The sequence below is a fragment of the Ambystoma mexicanum genome, chromosome 1q, assembly GCF_040938575.1.
Source record: "Ambystoma mexicanum isolate Mex_15411 chromosome 1q, UKY_AmexF1_1, whole genome shotgun sequence".
Lineage (NCBI taxonomy): Eukaryota > Metazoa > Chordata > Amphibia > Caudata > Ambystomatidae > Ambystoma > Ambystoma mexicanum.
The window spans coordinates 125,465,195-125,491,937 of record NC_090922.1 but is presented as its reverse complement, the minus strand read 5'-3'; the positions used below and the strand labels follow the sequence as shown (position 1 = coordinate 125,491,937).

At 45.8% G+C, this 26,743-nt stretch overlaps 1 protein-coding gene across 2 annotated transcripts in view; it reads right to left on the bottom strand.

Annotated features, from left to right (window-relative positions):
- SLC7A5 (solute carrier family 7 member 5) overlaps positions 1–26,743 on the bottom strand; it is a 657,550-nt gene that overhangs the window by 361,566 nt on the left and 269,241 nt on the right. For both annotated transcript variants that reach the window (XM_069636161.1, XM_069636164.1), the window contains exons 3-4: positions 25,292–25,397; positions 1,221–1,265 (exon numbers count right to left, since the gene is read on the bottom strand). In XM_069636161.1, the coding sequence (XP_069492262.1) occupies positions 1,221–1,265; positions 25,292–25,397 (151 nt within the window). The remainder of the gene's footprint in view (positions 1–1,220; positions 1,266–25,291; positions 25,398–26,743) is intronic.

Genomic DNA, 26,743 nt, shown 5'->3' with positions numbered 1-26,743 from the left:
GCAAGAATTAATCTAGATTTGATTTTTTTAAATGGAATAACAGTGGCCTGTGTAAAGCCTGACAGGAAACAAAGAGTTTGAAGAGATAAATTAAAGAAAATCACATGATGCAATACCAAAGAAGGAAAAACAGATTTCACCAAATAAGGTGGCAAAGGATCAAAAGGTGCAGTTGTAGAATTAGACAAAGAAATGACTAATGTGACATCAGCATCACATATAGATGAGAAGGTAGAAAAAGAGCAATTAGTGGTGGAAAGAACGAAAGACAAAATAGACTTATCCGTTGTAAAAGACGAACGAATATCTTCTATATTGGTAATAGAATAAGACGCAAAGTCCTCTGAGACTAATGAATATGACAGTGAGGGATCAAATGGTGGAGCTGCAAGCAACCTAGTGATAGTAGAAGAAAGAAAGCGAGGTGATGAGGAATGGGATGATAAGATCTTGGTAAAATTGTGTCTTGGCATTATTCAAAAGTAATATATAAGCAAACCAAGAAATATCTAAAGGTTAGGGTGTATGGTTTGTGGTAAGTGCCCAAAGCAAATAGGAGATAGATGTTCAGGCACTTGTTTTATGCCAATAATGTAAAATATTTCCCATTTCTTTCTGCATGTCATATGAAGCATTACTTTGGTGACAAGTTTACAGACTAAAAGTTCTACCGCAAGTGTTTGAAAGAATGAATAAAACTGGGTGTCTGGGTTTAATAGTATATTACATGATCTAGAAAGCAATGAAATAAAATTAACTAACAGAAATGGTCTTTCCTTCATGATGAAGCACGTTTGGACCACTGCAGAAGAACTACAAAACTGGCAACACAAATTCAATGCACTTCTCTCAAAAAAAATGCAAATGCTATTTTTCACTTATTATATGTTCTACTCTCTCTTGATTTCTATCTTTCTCTCTGCACCAAACCATCCTTTCTGTTTTTCGGCCAAATATTCTCAGCCTCTCTTGTCCAACACTCTGCTCATGTTTTTTCTACAATCTCTCTCATTATCCGTTGCTTTCCTTTGAGGTGATATCACACAATTGAATCTCACTACTAAGGACTGTAAGCATCAGCAGAGTAAAACCAATAAAACCTAAAGAAGCAAAGCATGAGTTGGCAATTAGTAAGTGTGAGCAAAATAAGACAACTGCTTGACTTAAGTCTGTATGTGGGGAACAGCTTTTAATGACAGGGATGTATCATGGTCACTTACCTATAAGGGTCAATCATCTCCTCAACGACAAAGTTCAAGTAGTTCCTGTAATTTAAAAGGGCAAGATAAATGTAGACACAAACAGAATTAAGTCAAAGACTATTAACATTTAACAATTCTGAGAGTGTGGAATTGTCTGATAGCTGATGAGTTTGTCACTTTAAGAATGTCCAATTTGTATCCATTCAGCCATTCTCTAAAGGTAGCAGATCATGGTTTATCTTACATATTGTAAACTACAAGGACATTGAATAATGTAAATATATGTTGTAATGAGGTTCATTCCCATTTCTGGGAATATTAAATTCCGAACCTTCAAAATTGTATTACAGTTTGAATATGCCATACACAGGAATTGTTTCCTGTTACTTTTGATTCCATCAGGAATTTAATGTGTGCAGATTCAAATATGTAAGTTTCAGTCACATAGTTTCCAATATTTTTCATCTTTTAATGTAGTTTAAATATCTTCCAATGCTTCAAACTTGATAGCTGAATACATTCAGAAACCACGGTATATGTCAGCTGTCACAAGGACAGGTGGGAAAACTAGACTAGACTCAATGGATTAACAGTTCAAACTTAGTACTTTTAATTAGGCTTTGAAAACAAAGGACCTGGTTAGGGTACAGGAAGCTAACTTGTGTCTAATATAGATGGTTTATCAACTTCTGAAGCAGTGACAAAAACACAAAAAGATTTTTACCAAGTTCCTTTCCCAGGCAATTGTTAAGCCTCTCTAGAATGAACCTACCAGTGCCCTGGGTCCTAAGGCTTCTAGCTTTTGGCAACTGGAGTCCTCAGGACATCTGTCAGTTCCGATGGGACGGAGATGGTAAAAAACAAAGTTCAAGTTGGACATGCCTCTGAGGTTTGAGTCCCTGACGCAGTATTCTTCTAACCATGTCTTCCTCTATAATGGTCTTTGTCCATGTCTCTCCCCAGTGTCACTCACAGTCTCTTGTACACCACTGAGCATGGTTGGCATTATTTCCTGGTAGGCATGTTCCCGTGGCCAAAGGCAGGGTTGGGATCTTCAGTTGGAACCAGTATTCTTGCTGAATATACCATGTTTGTATCAGTTGAGTACACAATGGGCCTCATCACAACTATGCCAGTCCGGAAATAATGGTGCTGGTAATCTTACCGGCACTGTTGTTACCGGACCGGCATATTACAGGTCTGCCTGCCGTAGCTGCTGTGCCTGGCAGGACTGACCCTGCCGGGCACAATTGTCACGGTAGGCAGACCGTCACGGAAGCACCAGCACCGTTAACAAAGGTGCCGGTGCTTCCGTGGTCCCCACTCCATAGAGTCCTATTGGACTCTATAGGAATGGGGATTTACAATTTACCGGCGCCTGACTTCCCGGCCACCAGGGTTGTAATCCCCTGTGTTACCGGGCAGTCAGGCGCCGGTAAATCATTACGGGTCCAACGGGAACCTGTCGGTAGCACCGGCACGGTTACCGCCAGACCCGTAATGAGGCCTAATGTCTCCCTAAGAAGTGAGATAGGTCTAGGGGGTCATTCAGGTTCTGGGCCAGGTGCTACATGCTTCCCTCTCCTCAAGGCCTGATCTGTTCACCCATGCCTGCCTTACATTCACCCTCACAGTATCACCCGTGACTAATGCCTGGCAAAGAGAATACCAAGAAGGGTATGAAATAAGAAATCAAGTATTGGCCGAAGCTAAAAGAGTTCAAGGAACTGCAGGTTAAGAGGAAACCAACCAAGCCATGGTAAAGTGTTGGAAGAGTCTAACAGTGGGAAAAGAAACAAGCCTCACTGTCAAAGGAAAGCAGTGCACAATTGTTGATGGAAAGCAGATAAGAAGGGGTATCGGTTGCGTGACCTGTGATGGGTGGACCGTGTGGTCAGACAACTGCTAAAAAGCAGGCGTTAAAGTACCAACTCGCAAAGGGACCTCGTAGTAAGGCGGTAAGGGTTAACTGTCACCAGTATCATTACCGGTGACCGTTAACCCTTACCGCCTTCCGTGTAATGAAGCCCATAGTCTGTGCGATGGTGGAAAATCCATGTGCCAAGAAAATGAATCCCTACTTCTTAATTTCACAAATCAATGAGATATTAGGATTTGATAATTGAGAAGACAAATTACTTACCCCATGTAATGTTCTTTCTGATGAATGTTCCTCCCACAGATTCCTCATATTAGATTTATTTGTATCATGCTGTGCAGTCTTGAGAAAATAAAATAAATGACAGCATGGGGCACTGTGCAGCAATGGCAATGATGTTCCTTGACGGTTACCATTCCTGCGTGTGGACGGGACGTTGATAATATTATAAATCGCATGCACTATGCCCCGTTGCTTCAGTTCCTACTTTTTCTCTCTTCCTGCTCTGCCGTCTTGAGAAGTTATGCAATCCATTTGGGCATTAAACGAGAAGAAACAAAAGTTTGCTCACAGTCAGAGTAGTAGACTGGAAGGGCAATGAGGAATCTGTGGGAAGAAAATCCTCCAGAAAGAACATTACCATTGGTAAGCAATTTGTTCTACTAATGGATTGTAGCCTCTCACAGATTGCTCATCATAGATCGACTCCAATAGCAGTTTTGTAGATGTAGTCACGAGAAGTGGATTTTTGTGAAATCTTAATTAGCACATAATTTTGTGCAGAACCGCTCTTCCAAAACTAGCATCCTGGCCCGACATGGTGTCTAAGCAATAATTATTTGCCAATGTATATAAGGGGGATCACGTTGCGGCATTCCAAATGTCCTGCACTGGTAAACCTCTGCTGGAATGTACTCTTAAATTGTCAGGGACATCCTTTCCAGCAATGGAGTCACACTGCGAAATGCATAAAATAATCCACTGTGAGAGTGTTTGCTAGGTCACAGCTTGGCCTAATTTATGACAAGTGTAACCAATGAATCCTGTCAAAGTGTGGCAAATGCCTAGCAAAGAAAATGAATAAAGATAACATTTTCATTTGCAAAGCAATTAACACACATTCTGCAGAAAGCAGCCTTGTAGAAAGTATTGGTGACTAGCATGAGATAGGGCCAGTTTTCTCTTCCTATCCCCTCACCCTAGATAAGGTGTCCATCAGCGCAATCTAGGGGTAGTGAGTCCACGTGGGTTCAGTAAGACATGTTGGAGGGCAAGTTAGTTGTAGGCTACACTTATGGTAGGAATGTATAAATAACTTGAAAATTGAAAAACCTGTGTGTTTGTTGTGTGATACACGAATTGGGGGAAACAACAGGTGAGAACTCTCCTATTAGTCCAAAAAGTGTATTTTTAATACTATTCCCCTGCCTTCTCCCCCTATCTTTTTTCATCCCTCCTTCTTACCTATTTCCAGTTCTGCCTGTAAACTGTCTTTATCTTGACACTGATTCATCTTTTTCTGGTCATATGTCTACAATTTCTCACTTTCATTTTTTAAATATTTTTAAAGTTTGCCCTTTTTTTTAACCTTTAATGCTACTAGACATCTTGATTTCCTATCTCATTTTTCCCTGGTCTATTCTACTGTTCTACTATTTTCTTTGGCCTTCCTGTATCTCATTTGGCTCCACTTTAAGTATGTTTTCAATGCATCTATCCGTCTTTTATGTTGGTTATTTCCTCGTGATTCTGTTTCTCTATCATTATCTTCACTTGTTTGGCTTTCTTTCCACTCCTGTCTTAAACTGAACTTTCTCTGTATTGTTTTTAAATCTCTCTATGGCTTTGCACCCATCTATCGTTCATCTTTAGTTTCCTTCTATTCTCCTTCTCTTCTATCTCAATGTCAGTTTCTATTATCAGTTCATCGTCCTCCATGTGCCCAATCACGATTTCGCTCCTTTTCTCTTCTTCCCCCACTGGAACTCCCTTCCTTATTCCCTTCATTCTATTACTTCTTATCCTCTATTTCGAACTTCCTTGAAAAATCACTTTGGAGTAAAGCGCTATATAAATGTCAAATAAATAAATACATCTGCATATGATGAGCCCTCAACTCAGGAGGCAAAGCCTTTCCCTACAAAGAGTCCACGGCCGCACCAATAAATTGAAGCTTCTGAGAAGGTGTAATCTGAGACTTCTTGAAGTTGAAGGAGAAGCCCAGTTTGTGGAGGGAGTGGCAGGTGCCGTTGAGATGTTCCAGAGCCTGCTTGGGAGTACAAGCTCTGATCAGCCAGTCATCTAGGTAGGGAAAGATGTGAATCCCTCAGCTGTCCATGAATTAACCGAATAAAAAAAAAAACGAATGGGGAAATGACCAAATTGTTTTGGTTGAAAAAACCCTAATTCCTACTTGCTTTTTGCACCTTTTTTTTTAAGAATGCGGGGCGTGACCCCCACACTCCCTCCACCTCAACTAATACCTTTACCCCACTCCTATATTTTAATAAAAATGTACCAAAAATGTGAACAAAATCTGCAAAAAAAATGCCTTCCTTGTTTTTTGGGATTCTGTCATTTCTACAGATACCGAATCCCTCCCCTCTGTAGATTCGCTGGCACCACTGCCATCAACTTGGTGAAGGGCAGAGGTGGGCCCGAATGGCAGAACTCGAAATTGAGAGTGCCAATGACGAACCTCAGGTACTTTCTGTGTTTGGGATATATAGGCAAATGAAATAAGCATCCTGAAGATCGAGTGACACCATCCAGTCCTGGAGCTGAAGGGCCTGGAGGATCTGTGAAAGTGTGACCATCTTAAATTTGCCCTTCCTGAGGTACTTGCTCAAGCGCCTCAGGTCCAGGATGGGTCGTAGTCCTCTGTCTTTTTTGTGGAGCAAGAAATAGGTGTAGTACCAACCCTAGTTCCGTCCGCTACAGGACCTTTTTTTATAATATAATATAATATAATATAATATGTTATTTTATAACGCGCTTAATACCAGAGATTGGTTTCTAAGCGCAGGATATGGATTCAAACGTGTATTGCGCTGCATTGTCTTGATTCCAAGACAAACGTGTTGCCCGTGAGCTATTACCCCTTTCCACTGCACCTTTCTTCAACAGGAAGAGAATATCCTGTAAGAGGAGCAGATCTGGAGGTCTAGTCAGAAATGGGAGACAGTACCCTTGGGCCACTGTCTTTAGAGCCCATGCATCCGAAGTAGTGGATTGCAATTCCCGCAGATACTGAGTCAGTTTGCCTCCCACTGGGGTCCTGTGAGCAAAGTGCTTAGAGAGGTTTTGGGGCTGTGGCTGAGGGCAAGGAGGGGGTTGCTGCCTGGGCAATCTTTCCTCCATGACCTGCTGGGGCAAGTGAAAATCGTCTTTGCCCTTGTTTTTGAACTGTCTGATCTCTTCAACTTTGAACGAAGGAAGAGTAGTACTGAAAAGACCACCCTATCCAGATTTGTGAAGGTGGTTGCTGTTATGGCTTGACAGATGACTGCCCCCAAAGACTTTGTTGCAGCCTTTGAAGCCTGTAGCCTTGACTGAACATAGAGTGCAAACCCAGATTTACAGAGCCAAGCAAATCGTCTGATCACTGCATTAGAACCCATGCATGTGGGAACTCAGTCTGAAGCATCTAAATCCTGCTTGTAGTGATTGACAAGAAGCCTCCTAACCGCCATTAATCAGGTTAGTAAACCCCTCCGGTTATATTTTCTGCAGCTCATGCAATCACATTCCATAATGTGTAGCTATATTTCACCAGAGTTCCATATGCCATACTTCCTGCCAAAAAGACCCCCTTAGGAAGGGCGTCATAATGCTTATCACCCTTATCTGGGGGATGGCAAAATAAGCTGTGGCTTTGGCTGTTACGGTTGCAGCCCGTACTAAGCTCTCAGGTGTAGGGTGCTTAGATAGAAAACCAGGGTCCACTGAAGGCTTGTATTTCTGCACCAACTCCTTATTCACAGCAGGAGTGGCGTTTTTCCCCTCCATATTTCCATAATTCGATTCTTTAGTGCTGTAAGGAAGGGCAGCAAAGGCTTCTTAGGAAGGCCCTTTTCTAAGATATCCATTATATCATGTTGGTAATGCCCTTTTCAGGATGATCCCACCCCAAATATTCTAGCACCCTGTTCATGACAGTCCTATAGGCTGCATTTGGGTGAGAATGTACACCTTGAGTGTCAAACTCAATTTCAGGGGATGTGTCTAGGCCACTGGCATCTTCCTCATATTATTTCTTCTGGAGCATTTGGTGTCCCAAAACGTTCATACCCAAAGTGGATGATGTCATAGTCTTCTTCCTCTTTGAAAAGGCATCCAAAGGATTGAAAGAAATCTGTTTGATTGTGGCTTATATTCTGAAGTCAACTCTGAGAAGGTCCCTTCGACTTCGATTCCTTCGAGGAGGATGTCATTGAAGCCTTTTGTTTCGATGCAGTCTCTGCAGTAAACGTCACTCTAGTAGGTATCTGAGTGCTTTTGTGTGGGTCAAAGCATTAACCAATTCCCTGCCTGTCTTAGAGGACGCAGCAGGATCAACAGCCTTCTTTGGCTCTTTCGAGGGGTCATGAGGAGCCACCTCAGAAAACGCCTCAAAAATGTTTTCAAATAAATGTTCCCATTCGGCACCCGAGGCCGTCTTCTGGAGAAAACATACTTGACGTTTGTTGGGCAAGGAATTTGAAGATGAATAACAACCCTTCTGTTACTGACCTCAAAATACATCAAATTAAAAGAAGATACCATGTATTTAGCCTTCATGGATGTTTCCAAGGCATTCAATCTGGTGGACTGAACAGAGCTGTTGGCAATACTTCTTGATCTTGGTATTCCCGAACGTCTATTAAAACTAACAATTGCAATACATAATGGTACTGAATGTGTGGTAAGACATCATACCGGGAGGGTTCCTATATGGTTCCCTTTAGAACATATAAGGGGCTGCAACAGAGTCATGTCTTGGCACAAATTCGGTTAAATTTGTACACAAATGATGCAATAACATTGAAGAGTCTACATGGGGTGACAAGAAGACTAACCTTTGTTAGCATATACTGACAATGTAGTTCTTCTTGCAAGGAGACGGCTCATCAGAAACTCCTGGTTGGCTATGCAGGGTTAATTTCAGTTCGCAAATTGAAAATTAATGCAAACAAGTCATCTGTTCTGATAATGGGCATAAATCAAAGATATTGTGAGTATTCACATTCAATTAATGCCCACTTCGGGGAGTAAAATATTTTGATTATTTGGGTGCATGCTTTAGTTCATGCGTGGTCGGGACAGAGCTCATACTAAACTACCAGGATGACTCAGGAAATAGCATGGATTTCTCCCTTTGTTAGGAACCTTAGAATTTAACATATGGCAATTTTGGTAAAGGTCTGTGCTAGTATTGACCTTTATGGGGCTGAAATCTGGGGGATAGTCACCTTGTCAAAACTACAACTGATAGAAAAATAAATGTTTTCCCAGTTTATGCCATTGACTCAGAATTGGGACAGGAGTACATCAAGGACCAGTGCACTATTTCCCCTATCCTGTAGTGGCTAGCAGCGTGAGTGAATTCAAAGGCCACAATGCATTTATTTTATTTCTATGTTTATAGCAGCGCACAAAGCTGTGAGGCATCTAGGCGCTAGTTACAGTACATGTGCGACAGCACAGTCCACAAAGTGCAGAACCATGCATACAATTTACAACATATGGGTAAATCGTGAAAGCACACTCAGGTAAAGCCTCCCACCAGGTAAGAGGGGCTACATCGGGTTTACAAGAAGGCATGAAACGCAACATTTGTGTGGAATACAATCTGATGAAGCTTCACCTCATGGGACGGGGTGCTATGTCAGGTGTGCAGAATGCCATGTGTCGAACACAATCTGGTAAAGCCTTGCCTCATGGTACGGGGGACTACAACTATAACAGGTGTGTAGAAGGGCATGAAGAACAACATTTGTGTGGAGCACAATCTGGTAAAGCCTTGCCTCATGGTACAAGGACTACAACAGGTGTGCAGAACGGCAAAGAACAACATCTGTGTGAAACACAGTCTGGTAAAGCCTCGCCTCATGGTACGGGGGGCTACGCCAGGTGTGAAGAAGGGCATAAAAAACAACCATACCCAAGGAAATCATCTCAGACATTCTAACACACTTGAGCAAGTAAAATTAGATGGATAAATCATGTTAAAACAACTCTTGCCTCAATAAATGCGAGGCATTGGTTTGACAATCCTAAAACGATAGATATGGCTGGACTAGGGCTAAAACATCGATAATTAAGAGTTTGGAAATTAGAAGCACAGCTTTGGCAAAGAGACCCCAAATATGCAATATTTTTGAATCAATGTCGTCGTCACTTTCTGTGCCGATCTGGGGCCTTTCCAAACAATAGTGCACGAGTTGCTTTTGTCATTTCCTATTTAGGAGGAAGCGCAGCAGGCTTGTCGATACCATTAGTGAACCAGGATGATCCTCTGCTCCGAAACTTTGTGGATTTCCAACGAGAAATGGAAAAGTCGTTTGCTAGTCATAGCCAAGGCCAAGCCTTGGACATCAAACTGGGAGCCAAGACTTGCTTACCTATATTGCCACCTTCAATCACCTCATAGCGCAGACAAATTGGCTGGAAGAGAACAGGACCACGCTATTTTATCAGGGTTTGCATGGGGAATTAAAGGATGTGCTAGCCCAAGTGGTTAATCCTCCTGAAGGGTGTGCAGAGTATATAAATCTGACGGTACAACTAGATCACAGGTTGCAGAACCAAAGAATGGACCGTTCAAGGTATGACGGGAGGTCCGTCTATATGCGACCCCGGGACAATTCAGCCAAAACCCATGAACCAGTCGAACCAATGCAGATTGGAGGATTACACGCTCCTATCTCCAAGGTGGAGCGAGAGAAGAGGAGGCAGCCACAACTATGCTTATACTGCGGAAAAGCAGGACATTTCCTTCGAGAGTGCCCCATCAAACCCCCCCAAAAGAATTGTAGGAGCAACTGACAATGGGAAAGAAAAAAAGGAACAAAAAGAGGAAAACTCCAGCACCCGGCAAGTGTAGGGGTCCACTTGTTGAGAAAAAAGAAGGAATCTGTACAGACCTCACACCTGGTCATCCCGGTACTTTTGGTCAACCATCAGCAACCCACAAAAGTACATGCATTGGAGGCATATATTGATAGTGGTGCAGTGGGAAATTATATTGATCAAAATCTGGCTGAACGAATAGGTCTTCCTCTTCAGCAAAAGCTCAAGTCAGAAAACGTCACAACGGTGGACGGGTCTCAACTGTCATCTGGCCCTGTGACGCAACATACCGACAAAGTCATGCTGATATATCAGGGCGGCCATCGAGAAGACATTACCTTCGACCTTATTGGAGCTCTACAGTTCCAGATGATCTTAGGAATGCTGTGGCTGGAAACACATAACCCAAGGATCGACTGGCAAACAAGAGTGGTGACTTTTCCTCCAGAATGCAATAACATTTGCTTCCACCAAGAGGAGAAGACCAAGGAACCCAAAACCAAATCTATTTTGGGACTTTCTGATTCTCTAACCCTGGAATATCTGGATTATCAGGATGTGTTCCAGAAGGAACAAGCAAATACTCTTCCTCCTCACAGGCCTTACGACTGCTAAATCGATCTAGTGCCGGGGGCACAAATTCCATGCAGTCGAATTTATGCTCTAACTGAGCAAGAAAATCAGCATTTGAAATCTTACTTGCCCCAGTACCTAGCTCAATGGTTTCATCCACCCATCTAAGTCCCCTGCCTATTCAGCTCTATTCTTCGTACCTAAGAAGGATGGTGATTTGAGAACTTGTATCGACTATGGAGCACTGAACCAAATCACCATAAACAACAGGTATCCCTTCCAACTTATCCCGGAATTGCTCGATCAAGTTAAGAACGCCCAAAACTACACTAAATTGGACTTACGAGGGGCCTACCATCTCGTGCGGGTAAAAAAGGGGGACGAATGGAAAACGGCATTCTGAACCAAGTACAGGCTTTTCGAGTATCAGGTCATGCCCTTCGGGTTATGCAATGCACCTGCTTCATTTCAGTTCTTCATGAATGATGTACTTCACGAATTGTTGGATGTTTGTGCACTCGTGTACATCAATGACATTCTCATTTACTCTTCATCCAAGAAAGAACACGTCACCCATGTAAGAGCAGTTTTGAAAAAGCTACGTCAACACCGGCTGTTTGCCAAATTGGAAAAGTGCTCTTTCCACGTCACAGAAGTCGAATTTTTGGGCTTCATGCTTACCCCACGAGGTGCTCATATGGATACCCGCAAGGTGGACGCAATTCTACAATGGCCATCACCAACATCCATCAAAGGAGTGCAAAGTGTACTCGGATTTGCTAACTTTTAACGACAATTCATTCCCGGATTTTCACAAATGGTCCATCCAATCACTTCCTTACTGAAGAAGAGATTCCTTTGGTCTCCTGAGGCTGAAAAGGCTTTCCAGGAACTAAAAAAAGTCCTTCACTTCAGCACCAGTTCTTCGGCATCCCCGTCCTGACCTGCCATATGTAGTCAAAACAGACGTTTCTAGTATTGCCATGGGAGCCGTCTTATCACAGAGCGATCCGGATACTGGACAACTGCATCCCATAGCCTTCTGGTTCATAAGTTCTCTGCGCCAGAGTTAAACTACGCAATTACTGACAAGGAACTATTGGCAATCAAAGGGGCCTTCAAGACATGGAGACACTATCTTTTAGGAGTCAGGCACACGGTCACGGTTATTACAGATCACCGAAACTTACAATATTTAAAGACAGCCAAGGCCCAATCCTCGCGCCAGCTCCTCTGGGCCATTTTCTTTGAAGAATATGATTTCTTAATTACATACAGACCAGGGGTGCGCATTGGGAAAGCTGACGCCCTATCCCGAATGCGAGAAGACAAGGAAGCCTTCGCAACATCCGAGCCTGTGGCCATTGTACCCAAAGAACGAATTCAGAATCAAATCGCTGCAACCTCCTGTTTGGAAGAATTATAAAAACTGATCTTCGATCTCGAATGAATCCAACAGCACAACAGGAATGGTTAGCTCAAGGAAACCAATGCTCTATTAAGGACGATTTGCCCTATTTCCGAGAAAGGTTATATATCCAAGACAAAGCCTTGCAAAGGCAGATAATAGCGAACTACCACGAATCGCAAGTGGAAGGGCATCCTGAAATCGCCAAGACTAGGCCAAGATCCAAAAGGGCTATTGGTGGCCAACCTGGAGAAGGGACATTGCCCAATATATCGCCACCTGTGGGGTGTGCGCACAAAATAAGTCTCAGAAACAAAGTCCTGCGGGGCAATTACGTCCATTAGCGGTACCACCAGCACCTTGGCACACACTGTCGATGGATTTTATTACCGACCTACCTTCTTGCAACTGGTTCAATACAATTCTGGTTATTGTAGACTTGTTCTCCAAGATGGCCCATTTTATTCCTTTGAAGAGGCTCACAACTGCTTCCGCACTTGCCACTGTGTTTTTAGAGCAAGTTGCTAAACTACATGGCTTCCCGTCGGTGCTAATTTCGGATCGCGGAACACAATTTGTTTCTGCTCTCTGGAGGAGATGCTGCAAAATAGCCAAGATTGACCTCTGGCTATCCACGAGTCACCATCCCCAAACTGATGGCCAGACCGAAAGGACCAACCAGACCTTAGAGCAATACCTCCGGTGCATGCTGCAACAAACTGAGGAGCCTTGGAAAAACCTTCTCTGGCTAACGGAATTTGCCTACAATAACCCAGTCCACACTAGACCGGACAGACCCCGTTTTATACAGTTCAAGGTCGTCACCCTCGAACGTCCATCTTTGATTCTCCTTACAATTTGGAAATGCCAGCTGTCAAAACTTTACACAAGACTATCTCGCGAACTCTAAAAAAAGCTGCAGAGACACCAACCAAGGCTAAAGAACAACAGAAAAAGTTTGCGGACAGACACCGAAAGGAAGCCCCACATTACCAAGTTGGGGATAAAGTTTGGTTGGCATCCAAGAACATCCCATTGAAAGGACCCTGAGCCTTCCGACCTAGGTACCTGGGACCCTATCCCATCAAGGCTATTAATCCTGCAGCCATGAAACTAGATTTACCAACTAACATGCAAATCCATCCGGTATTCCATGTCTCCCTCTTGAAACCAATGAAGCCAGATACTCGGATTGAAACTCCACCTAACCCAGATGTCATAGATGGGGAACCTGAATACGAAGTCAAAGACATTTTGGATTCTACGGTAGTACGATCCAAACTGTACTACTTAATTGATTGGAAAGGCTACGGACCGCAAGATCGAACTTGGGAGCCCAGTGACTTTGTCCATGCCCCACGGCTAGTTAGACAATTTCATCATGATAATCCCACCAAACCAAGACCAGGAGGGAGGAAAATCGTGAGCGGGGCCTTGAGGGGGAGTGCTGTCATGGCCACTGGACAGGAACTCCAGTTCACATGCCCTAAAGGGTCGAGTTGGACTAAGTCCTGGCGCCTTTGGCGCCAAGCTCATAAGCACACTTTTTTCCTTGGGCACGTGTTATTCCATCCCATAGCAATCATCCACATGCATTTGGGCCGGGCTTGGCCATAGGATTCAATGAAACTGCACGTGCAGCATCATTTGGGAGTGGCAGGGTGGAACCATCTAGCAGAGCAAGGGGGCGTGTCCGGGACCAGGCTATTTAAGCCTGCCCCGCACGCAGGACAACGCTTAGCGTCATTCTGCTTAAGCAGCGTAACTTTCACAGCCGCCAGAGAAGCATCTTACCTGGTTTTTTCCAGTGAAACCATCTCGGAGAAGCCTTTTACCTGTTTCCCAGCAAAACCATCTTGGAGAAGCATCTTACCTGTTAACCAGCGAAACCATCTCGGAGAAGCATCTTACCTGTCTTCCAGCAAAACCTGCTCACAGTGACTCCATCACAGAACACACTTACCTGGCTCGTGGAATACAACCACCGGCTGCACGCCTTACCCGACCCCCAACTCGGGAGTTCTACATGGCCAGCTTCGCCGCGGTCGCAGGCATCCATCACTCGCCGACAGGTCCACGCACCGCAACTCTTCTCCAAGCACCGCCAGACTATACCTGCAGGAAGAAAGAACGAATAAGGTTAGAAACCTAATCCGGACATCAGGACATTTGTTAAGGTCACGCGCATCTAGCGCTTACCTTAAGATTCCAACTTGCCATCTTCTTGGGAACACTTCAAGTCCTCCACCGGTGCAACGGCTCCGCTGGGCCGCCATCATCAATAAGGGTGAAAGAGACATTGTTAAGGATACAAACTTAAAATCATGTGACAAGACATTAATAATTATAGAACAATAATCATCACAAAAGACTCCTACCTTCGAAGGGGTTCGGTCACAGCCGGCCTGGGCCACCACATCTATGGACCAGTGAAGCAACTGGGACATCTCGAAGCGCCCCTGCTCATGAGAAGCAGGATGGAGAGCTCACCCTCACTAAATATCAGGTGAGCCTATATGGGTAAACGCTTACTTACCTCATTTTGGCACGAAAGGTCAGAGGGGAGTCACAATACCTCCATACCCTTCTCATTACCTCTTGTGTTTTCGCAGGGGCAGTACCAACATCCAGAGCAGCGTACTTGGCAGCAGCTGGGGGAGAGATCCGATCCTGAAGAGCCGAATCCAGGGAGGGCTCCAACCGTGCCCCAACGTCCCTGCAGAGACCAGGTGAGCGTAACACCTGATTAACCAATCGTCCAGGTATGGGAAGACATGAATCCCACCTCTCCTGAGACTCGCTGCCACTACCACCATCAGCTTGGTGAAGACCCGAAGGTGCAGGTCAACCCGAATGGCAGAACTCGAAACTGATAGTGAGAATTGCCAATCGCGAACTTTAGGTACTTCCTGTGCTTGAGATGGATCGACACATGAAAGTAAGCATCCTGAAGGTTCAATGATACCAACGAGTCTTGGAGTTGAAGAGCCTGACGGATCTGAGAAAGTGTGACCATCTTGAACTTGTCCTTCCTGAGGAACTTGTTCAAGTTTCTCAAGTCCGAGATGGGTCTCAATCCTCCGTCCTTTTTCTGTATGAGAAAGTATGGGGAGTACCAACCCTTGTTCGTTTCCGCTACAGGTACATGTTCTATTGCACCTTTCTCTAGCAGGGTGAAAATTTCCTGAGCTGTATCCCGGTGGATGATCCTGAGGTCTTTTCTGAAAGGGAAGGAAGTAACCTTGGGCTACAGTTTCCAATGCCCAAGCATCTGAAGTAATGCCTGGCCATTCGTTCAGATGCTGAGAGATCCTGCCACCCCCCGCGGTCTTGCGGGTCAAGACCTCAGGCTTTGTTGCAGCTGCTGGGGCTGATCAAGCACTTTTTCCTCTTCCACTTCGAGGACATTTCCTTTGCAGTCCTCTTTGACTAGCCTGTCCCTTCCCTCTCCCAAATGAGGAGTAGAATCGAAAGGGACGACCCCTCCAGGAAGATAAGCCTGAGTAGGAGTGTTGTTGAGGTTGTTTTATAGAAGCACTAAGAGACTTAACTGCCGCTTTTGAGGTCTGCAGCTTTTCTAAACTTCCGTCCGCCTTGCTGCAGAACAACCTCAAGCTGTCAAATGGCATTTTAAGTAGCCTGGCCTGCACGTCCGGTGCGAAGCCCGACTTCCTCAGCCACGCAAATCTGCGTAGCACTGTGCTAGATGCCATGGACCTACTAATGCTGTCACCAGTGTCCGGTCCTGATTGAAGGCATTCCCCCATAGCCTCCTTTCCATCTTTCACAATCGTAAGAAAACCTTCTTGCTCCTCGCCATCAGGAATATGTTCAGGCGCCGCTGTCATACAATCCCACAGGCTGTATGTGAATCTTGCAACGGTGCAAGTCACATTCGTCAATTTTAAGGCCACGCTTCCCGAAGAGAAAATCTTGCAAGACCGTGTATCAATCTTTATGTCATCCTATCTGGGGGAATTGTAGGGTATGCCGAATGTCTAGTGGATGTGGCTGCTTGGACCACTAAACTTTCAAGTGACAGATGTTTTGTTAAGTATTCAGGATCAGAAGAAGAGGGTCTGTATTTGCTCATGAATTTCCTATTTACCGCAGACCCTGATTCGGGGGCTTCCCATGCAGCCATCACCTTCTTTTGCAGAGCTAAAGGGAAGGACAGGATCCTTTTGAAGACCCTCAGAGAGAATGTCCGTCATGTCACCCTGCTGGTAGTAGGGGAACATCTGTTCCATCCCATGAATTCTGCCACCTTATTCATAAGTCTCCTATATCCTGAGTCTGCATGATCAGCCGGCTCAGGTCTTTCAAAATCCAACTCAGGAGACGTATCCAGACCACTTGCTGTCTGTAGACACTCATACAGGTCAGCCATCTTAGAGTGAGGATCAACTAATTCCTCAGGAACATCTTTTCTCCCAAATCTAACACAAGAAGAAACAATGTCCTCCTCAGAGGATTGCTCTTCAAAAATGGAAGACATAGATCGGAAAAAATCCTGTCTAGACTCAGGATGAAATCTTCTACTTGGTGATTCAATGGGCATAGACCTTGGCTTCAACAAAGAAGTCGATTTGTGTGCCGGAATTAGAGGTGACTTCGACAAAGGCATTGATGGCGTCGATGTTATCGACGCAGGCTTTGACAAAGTCGAAGGAGCCTTCGACATCGTCGAAGGAGCCCCGGATGAAAGCTTAGTTGCGTGAACTGTGGATGCCTTTGATACTGGTGTCGAGTAGGCTTTCGACAGGGACGTTGAGGAAACCTTCGACACCGCCTTTAATGCTTGTTGGGCACTTGGCGCCATTTTTTCAGGTGTTGCCTCCGGTTTATGCACTGGTAGGCGTGATTTACTTTTTGAATGAGTTATCAGAGAGGTTTCCCTCGATGACGCCCTTGATGATTTTTTGTCGTATTTTGACCGTTTGGTCTGTGACCTCCCTCTGTCACTTTTAGAATGAGCTGGGGCATGGTCCTCACGAGATTTCTTCGAGGGGGTCTGGGCCACGTTCTCAAAGATTCTTATCGAGACTCTAAAAGCCTCCCACTTTCTAGGGGATCATGCTTTGAAGGGCAGTGATAACCTCTGTATCGGGCGACGACGAAGAAGAGGACGAGGGAGATTGGTGACGCCTTTTCTTAGATTTTTTTTTGTTGAAGAAGACGACTTCTTATACCAACTCCTCGACGTGTTCGATTTGTGTCGTAATTTATCAATCGACACAGCTGACTCTTTCTTTTTTCACAAAGTAGACTTCGAGGATTCCTCCCCCACTGCCAATTTACCTCTTCGTTCCTTGAGAGCTTTGTTGGTCATTGCTTGACAGGAACCGCACTCCTCGACCCGATGGTCCGGACCCAAGCACCAGAGGCAAACCCGATGGGGGTCGGTGACTGACACGTCTTCACGCATTTCTGACATTTCTTAAAGCCAGTTTTGGGCATGGAAGGATTCGATGAGGAAGACATAGTTCGAAGAACTGGAGCGCCATTGTCGTAACACGAAGCGAAATCTATCGGAAAAACGGAACTGAAGCCAATGGGCGCAGCTCGAGCCCTTTATACTGCGGATAACGTCGACTCTCGACAGCAGCCTCCGAGGGACATCGGCGATGGGACCTCAAGCACAGGGCCCTCTGGTGGAGAAATTTTTTTTACTGAAGCAGCAAAGCTGAAGATACGAATATCTAAGATGAGGAATACGTGGGAGGACACAATCCATTCGAAAGGTATTTAACTTTATGTAGCGCTTCATACATGGTTCGTCCAACATATAGGCACTGTGATTATTATACCTCAGTCAATAATAACGTTCTTTCGATGGGATTTTCCTCCGACGTATTCCTTATCTTTGATAATACGTTTCCAGCTTGCTGGCCTCGGAAATTTTCTCTGTAGAAGGGAAGTTATCACTGCGGGGATGGTTGGGAGGGGCGATAAGGAATACGTCGGAGGAACATCCCGTCGAAAGAACGTTACCAGGTAAGAAGTAACTTGTTCTTCGAAGGGATTGTGTCCTCCGACGTATTCCTTATCTTTGATAGATTCCCATAGCAGTGGCATGTAATTGGAGGCGGGAGTGAGAGTGTTATGTATCCCTTTAGGGATGGACCGAATGTAATACGGCCTTGTCAAATCTGGTCTCTTGAGCAGGGGAGGAATCCAGATTGTAAAATTTTGTGAATGTATGTGCGGACGACCATGTGGCAGCCACACATGTCCCGGACCGGTACCCCTCTTTGGAGAGCCGAAGAGGCTGCGATACCCCTGGTTGAATGAGCCCTGAGATTTTGGGGTGGCTCTTTCCCTGCTAGTCTATAACATTCCAGGATGGCCAAAATAATCCACCTGGAGATGGTTTGTTTTGTTATGGGTAGTCCCAACTTGTGACCTGAGTATCCTACAAACAGTTGGTCTGCTTGCCTGATCCTAGCCATTCTGCTGATGTAAAAGCTGAGAGCTTGCCTAGGGTCCAGCCTATGTAGCCTTTCCTCCTCTTTCCCTGGATGGGGAGGAGGGTAGAACGAAGGCAAGGTAATTTTCTGGGTAATATGAAATTCAGAAACCACCTTTGGGAGGAAATTAGGCTTCACCTGTAGGACAACTTTGCCCTTGTGGAAGATTGTATGTGGGGGTTTACAGGAGAGAGCTTGCAGCTCGCTCACCCTCCTAGCAGATGTTAGTGCTACCAATAGGACAGTTTTAAGCGTGAGAAATCTCAGCGCGCAAGAGTGAAGTGGTTCGAATGGAGTGCCCATTAAGAAGTTTAAGACTAAATGTAAGTCCCATAAGGGAACCTGGAATGGTTTTGGAGGGTAAACATTAGTTAGTCCCTTGAGAAATTGTACCATTAGAGGAATTTTGAAATACGATGGTTCCTCCGCAGTGCGCTTGAAGATAGAAAGCGCTGCAAGATAGCCTTTTACAGTGCCCACTTGAAGGCCTGAGTTTGCCAAGTAGAGTAGAAACGATAACACCGTTGGTGTACCACATGAAAAAGGGTCGATATTCTCTTCCCTACACCAGCTGCAAAATTTGTTCCAACGGCAGCGGTATAAAGACTTTGTTGCCGGTCTTCTGGCCGAAAGCAACACCTCCATGACGTCATCAGGGAGATCCCAAACCTTGTACCTCAACCTTTCAGAAGCCAAGCGTGAAGGTTGAGGGTTCTGGTGTCTGGATGGAGAACCTGACCTCCCTTCTGCGAGAGAAGATTCTCTTTCAGTGGAAGACGGATTGGAGGACAGATGGACATATCTAGAAGGTCCGGGTACCACGTTCTCTTGGCCCAATCCGGGGCAATTAGGATCATGGTTTTCCGGAATCTTCTCAACCTCCTGATCATTTGAGGAATAACAGGGACTGGAGGGAACGCGTAAAGGAGTGGAAACTCCCAGTCCACTACGAACGCATCTCCTAGAGCTCCTCTCGGGGGAAATTTCCTTGAACAGAACAGATCGCACTTCTTGTTGTTGCTTGTGGCGAACAGATCCACCTGAGGGGTTCCCCAAAGGGTGAAGAGCTCTTGAAGGACTTCCTGAGCTAGCTCCCACTCGTGGGAGACTGTGCTCTGCCTGCTCAGAGTGTCCGCTGTCAAGTTCTTCTCTCCGGCTAGGTGGACAGCCGATAGAGAGATTCCTTCTTGGATTGCCCAAAACCAGAGCTGCATCGCCTCTCTGCACAGTGGCAGTGATCCTACGCCTCCTCTTTTGTTGAGGTAGTGCATGGCCACCGTGTTGTCCGTCATTATCAGGACATTTCTCCCCTGTACTGATGGCAGGAAAGCTTTCAGCGCTAGTCTGATTGCTCTCAGCTCTAATAGGTTGATGTGTAGTCTGGACTCCGATGGAGACCAACGACCGCTGAATGTCAAGTCGTTGGCATGGGCTCCCCACCCCGTGAGTGAGGTGTCTGTGACTACTGTTCTCTCCGGCCATGGTTGCCAAAACAGTTCTCCTTTCAAGATGTTCTCTGGATAGGCCCACCATTGAAGGTCGCGGGCTACCTTGTCCGGAGGAGATCTGTCATTCTCCCTGAGAATTGCGACCACTGACTTCTCAGTGCCCACTGAAGAGATCTCATTCTCAGGCGAGCCTCTGGCACAAGGAAGATGCAGGATGCCATGAAGCCTAGCAACCTAAAAAAGTCGAAGGCTGGGAGACGTTGGGCATTTTGAAACTTGGTGACCATCTGTAGAATATCTTGAGCCCTCACCTCTGGTGGCGAGGCTTTTCCCAGGGAAGTGTCCAGGACCGCTCCAATGAACTGGAGTCTCTGTGATGGTATCATCTGTGACTTCTTTAAATTGAGGGAGAAGCCCAGTCTGTGAAGGAAGTGGCAGACATAATCTAGCTGGGCCTGGGCCTGTTCCGAAGATACAGCCCTGATCAGCCAGTCGTCCAGGTAGGGGTAGACGTGTATCCCTTCCCTCCTTAGACTCGCCGCCACTACCGACATCAGCTTGGTGAAGACCCTCGGGGCGGAGGTCAGCCCAAATGGGAGAACTCGAAATTGATAATGAGAGTCGCCAATTGCGAACCTTGGGTATTTCCTGTGTTTGAGATGGATTGGCACATGGAAATAAGCATCCTGAAGGTCCAGAGATACCAGCCAGTCCTGGAGCTGGAGGGCCTGAAGGATCTGAGAGAGAGTTACCATCTTGAACTTGTCCTTCCTGAGGAACTTGTTCAATTCTCGTAAGTCCAGGATGGGTCTCAGTCCTCCGTCCTTCTTTGGTATGAGAAAGTAGGGGGAGTACCAACCCTTGTTCCTTTTCGCTACAGGTACCGGTTCTATGGCACCTTTCTCTAGCAGGTCTATAATTTCCGGCAAGAGGAGCGGATCTGAAACTTTCAGAGAGCTGTTCCCCAGTGGATGACTCTGAGGAATGTGTAGAAAGGGTAGGCAGTAACCTTGGGCAACTGTTTCCAATGCCCAAGCATCTGACGTTATAGCCTGCCATTCCGTCAGATGGTGAGTTAACCTGCCCCCTACAGGTGTATTGTGTGGGAAGGCCTCAGAGTGCTTTGGGGGCAGCTAAAGCAGATGCCGTGGGTAAAGAGGCACCTGCTGCTGCTACGGCCTTAGTACTTTTGACCCATCCACCTCGGGTGGATCTCCTTTGGCCTCTTTGAGCCGGCTGTCCTCTGCCTTTTCCGAATGCGGAATAATAGCGAAAGGACTTTCCCCTTCCAGAGGTTCCTGAGGGGCGAAAAGAACGTTGGCGGATAGCAGCTCCTAAAGATTTTGCTGCTGCTTCAGAAGTCTAACTTTTCCAGACTGTCATCAGCCTTTTTCCCGAATAATGAAGAGCCGTCAAAGGGCATATTCAAAAGTCTGGCCTGTACATCTGGAGCAAAGCCAGACTTTCGCAACAACGCATGCCTGCAGATTGTTGTACTTGCCGCCATGGCCCTGCTGATACTGTCAGAGGAACCGATGCCAGTTTGAAGTGATTCGCACATGGCATCCTTGCCATCTTTAATAATGTTAAGGAAGGCTTCCTTTTCCTCTCCTTCGGGTATGCAGTCAGCCGCTGATGAAGCACACTCCCATAGTGTGTGACTGAACCTGGCGAGCGTACAGGTGGCATTGATGGACTTCAACGCCATACTACAGGCAGAGAAAACTTTCTTCGCCATAGAGTCGTACCTCTTGTCATCTCTATCCTGTGGGACAGTAGGGTAAGCGGTCCTACTGCTAGATGAAGTTGCCGCTTGAACCACCAGGCTCTCTGGAGTCAGGTGTTTTGATAAGTATTCAGGGTCAGCAGCCGCTACCCTATACTTGGTTGACAATCTTTTATTGACTGCAGGGATAACTTCGGGAGTTTCCCAATTAGATGCAATTTTCCTTTGTAAGGCTGCATGGAAGGGGACCACCGGGTCCTCCTGTGGGCCTTTGTCTAATATATCTGTTAGGTCGTCCTGTTGAAAAACTGGTGAAGGTGCAGACCAACCCATAAACTCAATAATTCTTGCCATCAGGGTTCTATAGGGTGTTTCGGCATGTTCCTCTGGGTCTGGCTTAACAAATTCCACTACTGGGGAAGTGTCCAGCCCACTTGCCTCATGTAGTGACTCCTGTAGGTCCTTCAGCCTTCTTTCCTCAGAGGTGAAATCCTCTGCAATAAGCAGTGTGGTCCTCTGTAACCCGAAAGTTTCCTGGTCAGAATCTTCCCCCTCTTCATAAATTGAAAAAAGGCCAGGGTACTCTGACCTCTGAAATGGAGTAAAACCCATCTCTAAGGCAGAAGAAGCCAAACTCGTCGTTATTGGACGAGAAAACGTCGATGTCGTCAACTCTGATGTAACAGGCTTCGAAGGTGCCGAAAACGGCGTCGAAAAAAACTGGAAGGGGTCTCGAAGAACTCGAGAGGATCGGGATCCTACTCGAGGGCATCGACGACGGTCTTGGCGTTGTGCCGGAGGCCCTTGAAATCACTGTTGGCTGTGGAGTGGCCTTGGGCCTCTCTTTCATCGGCGTCGACGATGGCGTCGAGTCGATCGACCAATGCGTCGAGGAACCCTTCGAGAACGGCGTCGATGGCAGTGAAAGAGAGGACGGTGCCTTTCTTACCCGATGGCTCATGGCGCTCTCGGGTGGAATGTTTCGCCGGGTGCTGCGACTCGCGGCGTTTTGATTTTTTGGGTTTTTCACCCGGGGTATCACCCTCAGCTGTCTTCGAGGGGGTCGAGGCCGCGTTCTCGAAGACGCTTAACATTTTCTTTCTGAATTCCTCCCACTCAGCTTGAGAACTGTGTTTAGTGGGACAGGAGACCCTTTCTGGGGACACAGAAGACGACAAGGAATGGGACCTTCGACGTCTCTTTTTTGAGTGTCTTGATCTCTACGAATGGTGGGAGCTGCTTCGAGATCTAGAATGGGAATGTTTTCGACGGCGAGGAGACGAATGCCTCGACTCAGCCGACGAAACTTTCGAGGAGGTTTTGGCTGACTTACCTCTCTCGAGCTTCCCCTTGCGCTCCTTCAAGGCTTTCGCCGTCATGGACATGCAGTCCTCGCACTTTGTGATATTTGTATGTATGGCTTGGCACAGAGAGCCTTACCTAAAGTAGTTAAATTTCAATTACCATGTTGAGCAGATCAGGATTTAATCTCATCCATCTGTATATTGGGGTTGAGAATATGTGAATCAATATTGTGGCTTAGAGGGCATGTCAAGATGGCTGGGATGACTGGGGAGTGCCTAGTGCAGTGATTTACAGTATCATGTAATTTAGGAGGACAGCGGTTACTTACCCTTGTTGGGTTTGAAGGGAGGTCCAATTCCGTCCCTCAACTTTTCGGTACTACCGGCAGCTCTACTTGAGGCCGTTGCAGTCCGTGTGCACATGGGCAGTCGGACGCTGCTTCCTGCTTGTGCACGCGCATGCAGTCATTTTGTGGCGAGTCATGGAAGTGGGATGAAGGCGTGTGTGCGCTTTGTGGGTTCTTCCTGAGGAGAGGGCGTTGCCTGGGCCGGCGCATTGCATCTCTGGGAGGCAGGAGTGTGCTGTATGTACACAGCACACAGATGTGGTTTCTCATTGTCCTGCTGGTATGAAGGACCGGACTAGAGTTAAATAAAAACAGAGGCTTGTTTGAGTAATGCCAAGGGGGGCTCAATGTGTGGCTTGAGCAGCGTTCTATGGGAAACTGGATCAGTGTGAAGTGCAACCCTTCACAGTGACGCAACAAAGTGCAGGGGGGACCGTTGGTGTGGCTTTGGGGATCTGCTTCGGCCAGACAAGATTAGCCCTTGGTAATGACATGTCTGAGGGGGAGCAAGGAGGTGGTCTCAGAGTTGGGGGATGTTGATCCCAGGGTACTAGTAGGCTGCAGTGTCTGCGGGTGTGGGGATTCGCACATGGTGCAATTTGGATTCCGAGGTATGCTGGCTCAGTGTCAAGGTATGCAATTCTCCTTTTAAATAACATTTCTTCATTTGGATGTCACAAAAATACATTGAATTCATTCTCTGAGTTTAGGCCCTTAGTTACACATCTAAAACGGCAAATTAGACTTGCTTCTTGCTGTTAGTTTTAGTTCGCGGTTGCTGCTTCTTGTGTCCAAGAGATGGGGCCTCATTACGACCATGGCGCTCCCGTAATGAAGGGTGCCGGTACAGGACCAGCACCCTTCATTACGGGATGCCCTATTACCGCCCTATTCCCGCCCTTTGCGGGACCCGGTAAGGACGCCTGGTAAAACCAGGCATCGTTAGCGGGTCCCACGAGGGGACCAGGGAGCTAATAACTGGCCCGCTATTAACGGGCCCGTTATTAGCTCCCTCCCCATTCCCATTGAGCCCTATGGGGGCTCAATGGGAATGGGGATGGGTTTTTCCAATGAGGACTTACCGGGTCCTCCATGGTTGGAATAGCCCGGTAAGTCCTCATTGGAGGAACCCGGTACTGGACCCCGGTATGGAGGCAGCCATGCCCTTCTTAAGGGCATGGCTGCCGCCATACTCGTAATGAGGCCCACGGTCTGTAAACCAACAAACCAAATGTTCTTCTTGTAATCGAGCTGGTGTTTTGTTTGCCAGTGAGTTGCTAGGAGGAGTCTCGGATCCTGTGATCCCATCATGGTCAAGTGTTCTCAAATACGTGTCTGAAGCACTCTTTTGTTGCCCCCTTTTATACATTTTTCCACATACACAGATAATAGCATAGATCACATATTTGGTTTGGCAGTTTATATGCTCATTGATATTGAGCATATAACAAACAACAAAAGGCTATGTCTTAAAATGTGTGTCACTTACCAACAAATGTACAATTCAGCCTTGATAAGGACCCAGAGAGGTTGAAACACGTGTTGGCTGACCACTTACATTACTAAATAAATAACACAAATCCTACCGGAAACCAGAATCTGTATTCTTTTGAGCGCAAGGTATCAGGGTTCAACTACCTACTTGTCATAGAACCACCTGATGTGCAATTATGTCCTCAGTGGGTGAAAATCTGCTTAAGCTTGAAGGTGGTGGGGATTGAACTGTGTTTCTCTTAGAACTGAAACCCAATGCTGACAAAAAATGAAGTGTGTAAAAGAAACAGAGTTTAACAATTGTAAGGAAACAGCTGGATGGAATCTCTCCTCATTGGGGACAAAACAGTCAAGAAATCAAAGTTACAATTTGAAATAAGAGTGTCTTACCAGCCTCCATAGGCAAAAAGCCCACTGTACAATGCTAAGACCCACTTTCCAACATCTCTGCTTGTGCCTTCGAAGGAATGCTCTGGGCTCAAACTAGTTATGTCACCTAAGAGAGAGAAAATAACAGTTACCAAAATGATCTCTGTACAGTGAAGAAGCATAAGACTTTTGGCTTGTACATTTATAATTGTGAGTTAACTGCTCTAAGTTTTGATGTTGCATTCTTTTCAATCAGGAAATACAGTGTTTTTAACTTTCTCTCTAAATATGCATTACACTGAACCATGCAACTCAACAGTAGATAAGGGTCACCAAAACCATCAAATCTGTCCATGTCTTGTTTGCTCTAGATAAAGAGAAATAAGGTTTCCAACCTTAGATATGCTTACTGAGTACTACAGCTCAGTGTCAATCCCTATACCATTTTGAATCCCTTACAGTTTTATAAACCATTTCTAGTGACAGTCTGTTCCATATGTTCATTATCCTTTATTTTCTAATGTTCTGAAAAGTTGTTACCCTTTCAGACTCATCTCTAGTAATAAGGGTACTCTCCAATTGTAAAGCATTTTTCGCTTTTAACATATGTGATGAAGTCCCCTTCCTGGCATTGGGGAAAACCAAGGTTGGGACTCAGAGTTCATGAGTGTCACACAGTGCGAGGGGATGTGGTGCCCACTGGCAATATGAGGAAGATCCACTGGTCACCCTACCTGTGCCTTCGTCACAGGGTAAGGGACGATCACAGTGCCACACCTCAGGCTAGTAATGGGACTCTAGGCCTTCCCCACTCTATTGGCCAGGTTGGTCATCCCAGTCCTTGCAACTCTGGGTTTACCCAAACCCTTGGTGGGACCAGACAGATTAAACTTAGAAGATCTCCTACTCAAATGAGGGAGCCGGAAGCTGTCCCAGAAAAGACCGAAACTCATATGTTGGGATAAAAATCTTCCCCTTTAAAAAAGACAGTTGGACTATACTTGTCAATGGTATTGAGAGTTTTGATACTGTTACAAACTCCCTCAACACAAAGATCCCTGCTCCATGAGTTTATCGGACCCACATGAAACACTGCAGAACTGCAGATACAATGTTGCAAGTTCACAACTTCCCACACACTGAGATTTCAGTGTGGGAAGAAGAGTCTCAGTGAGTTGTTGCCCGGCAAGAGAGTCTGTGGCATGGAATAGTGTTGCTGACCCCTGCATGATAAGTGAAACAGAATATCCCACAATGGGGTCAGTGAATCACAGGCAAAATGTGGAGATATGGCATGGGAACACTATTCTCAAAACGGCTGAACCCACAATGGGGAGCAACTCGTCTTCCTACCCTGTGGGGTACAGAATTTAAATAAACAAAAGGAAAGTTCTGGTCAATGTGTTAATTGCTATTGTACGTGGTAAGAACCCCGAGTTGGGTCCAGAAACAAATACAGACCTACACTTGAAA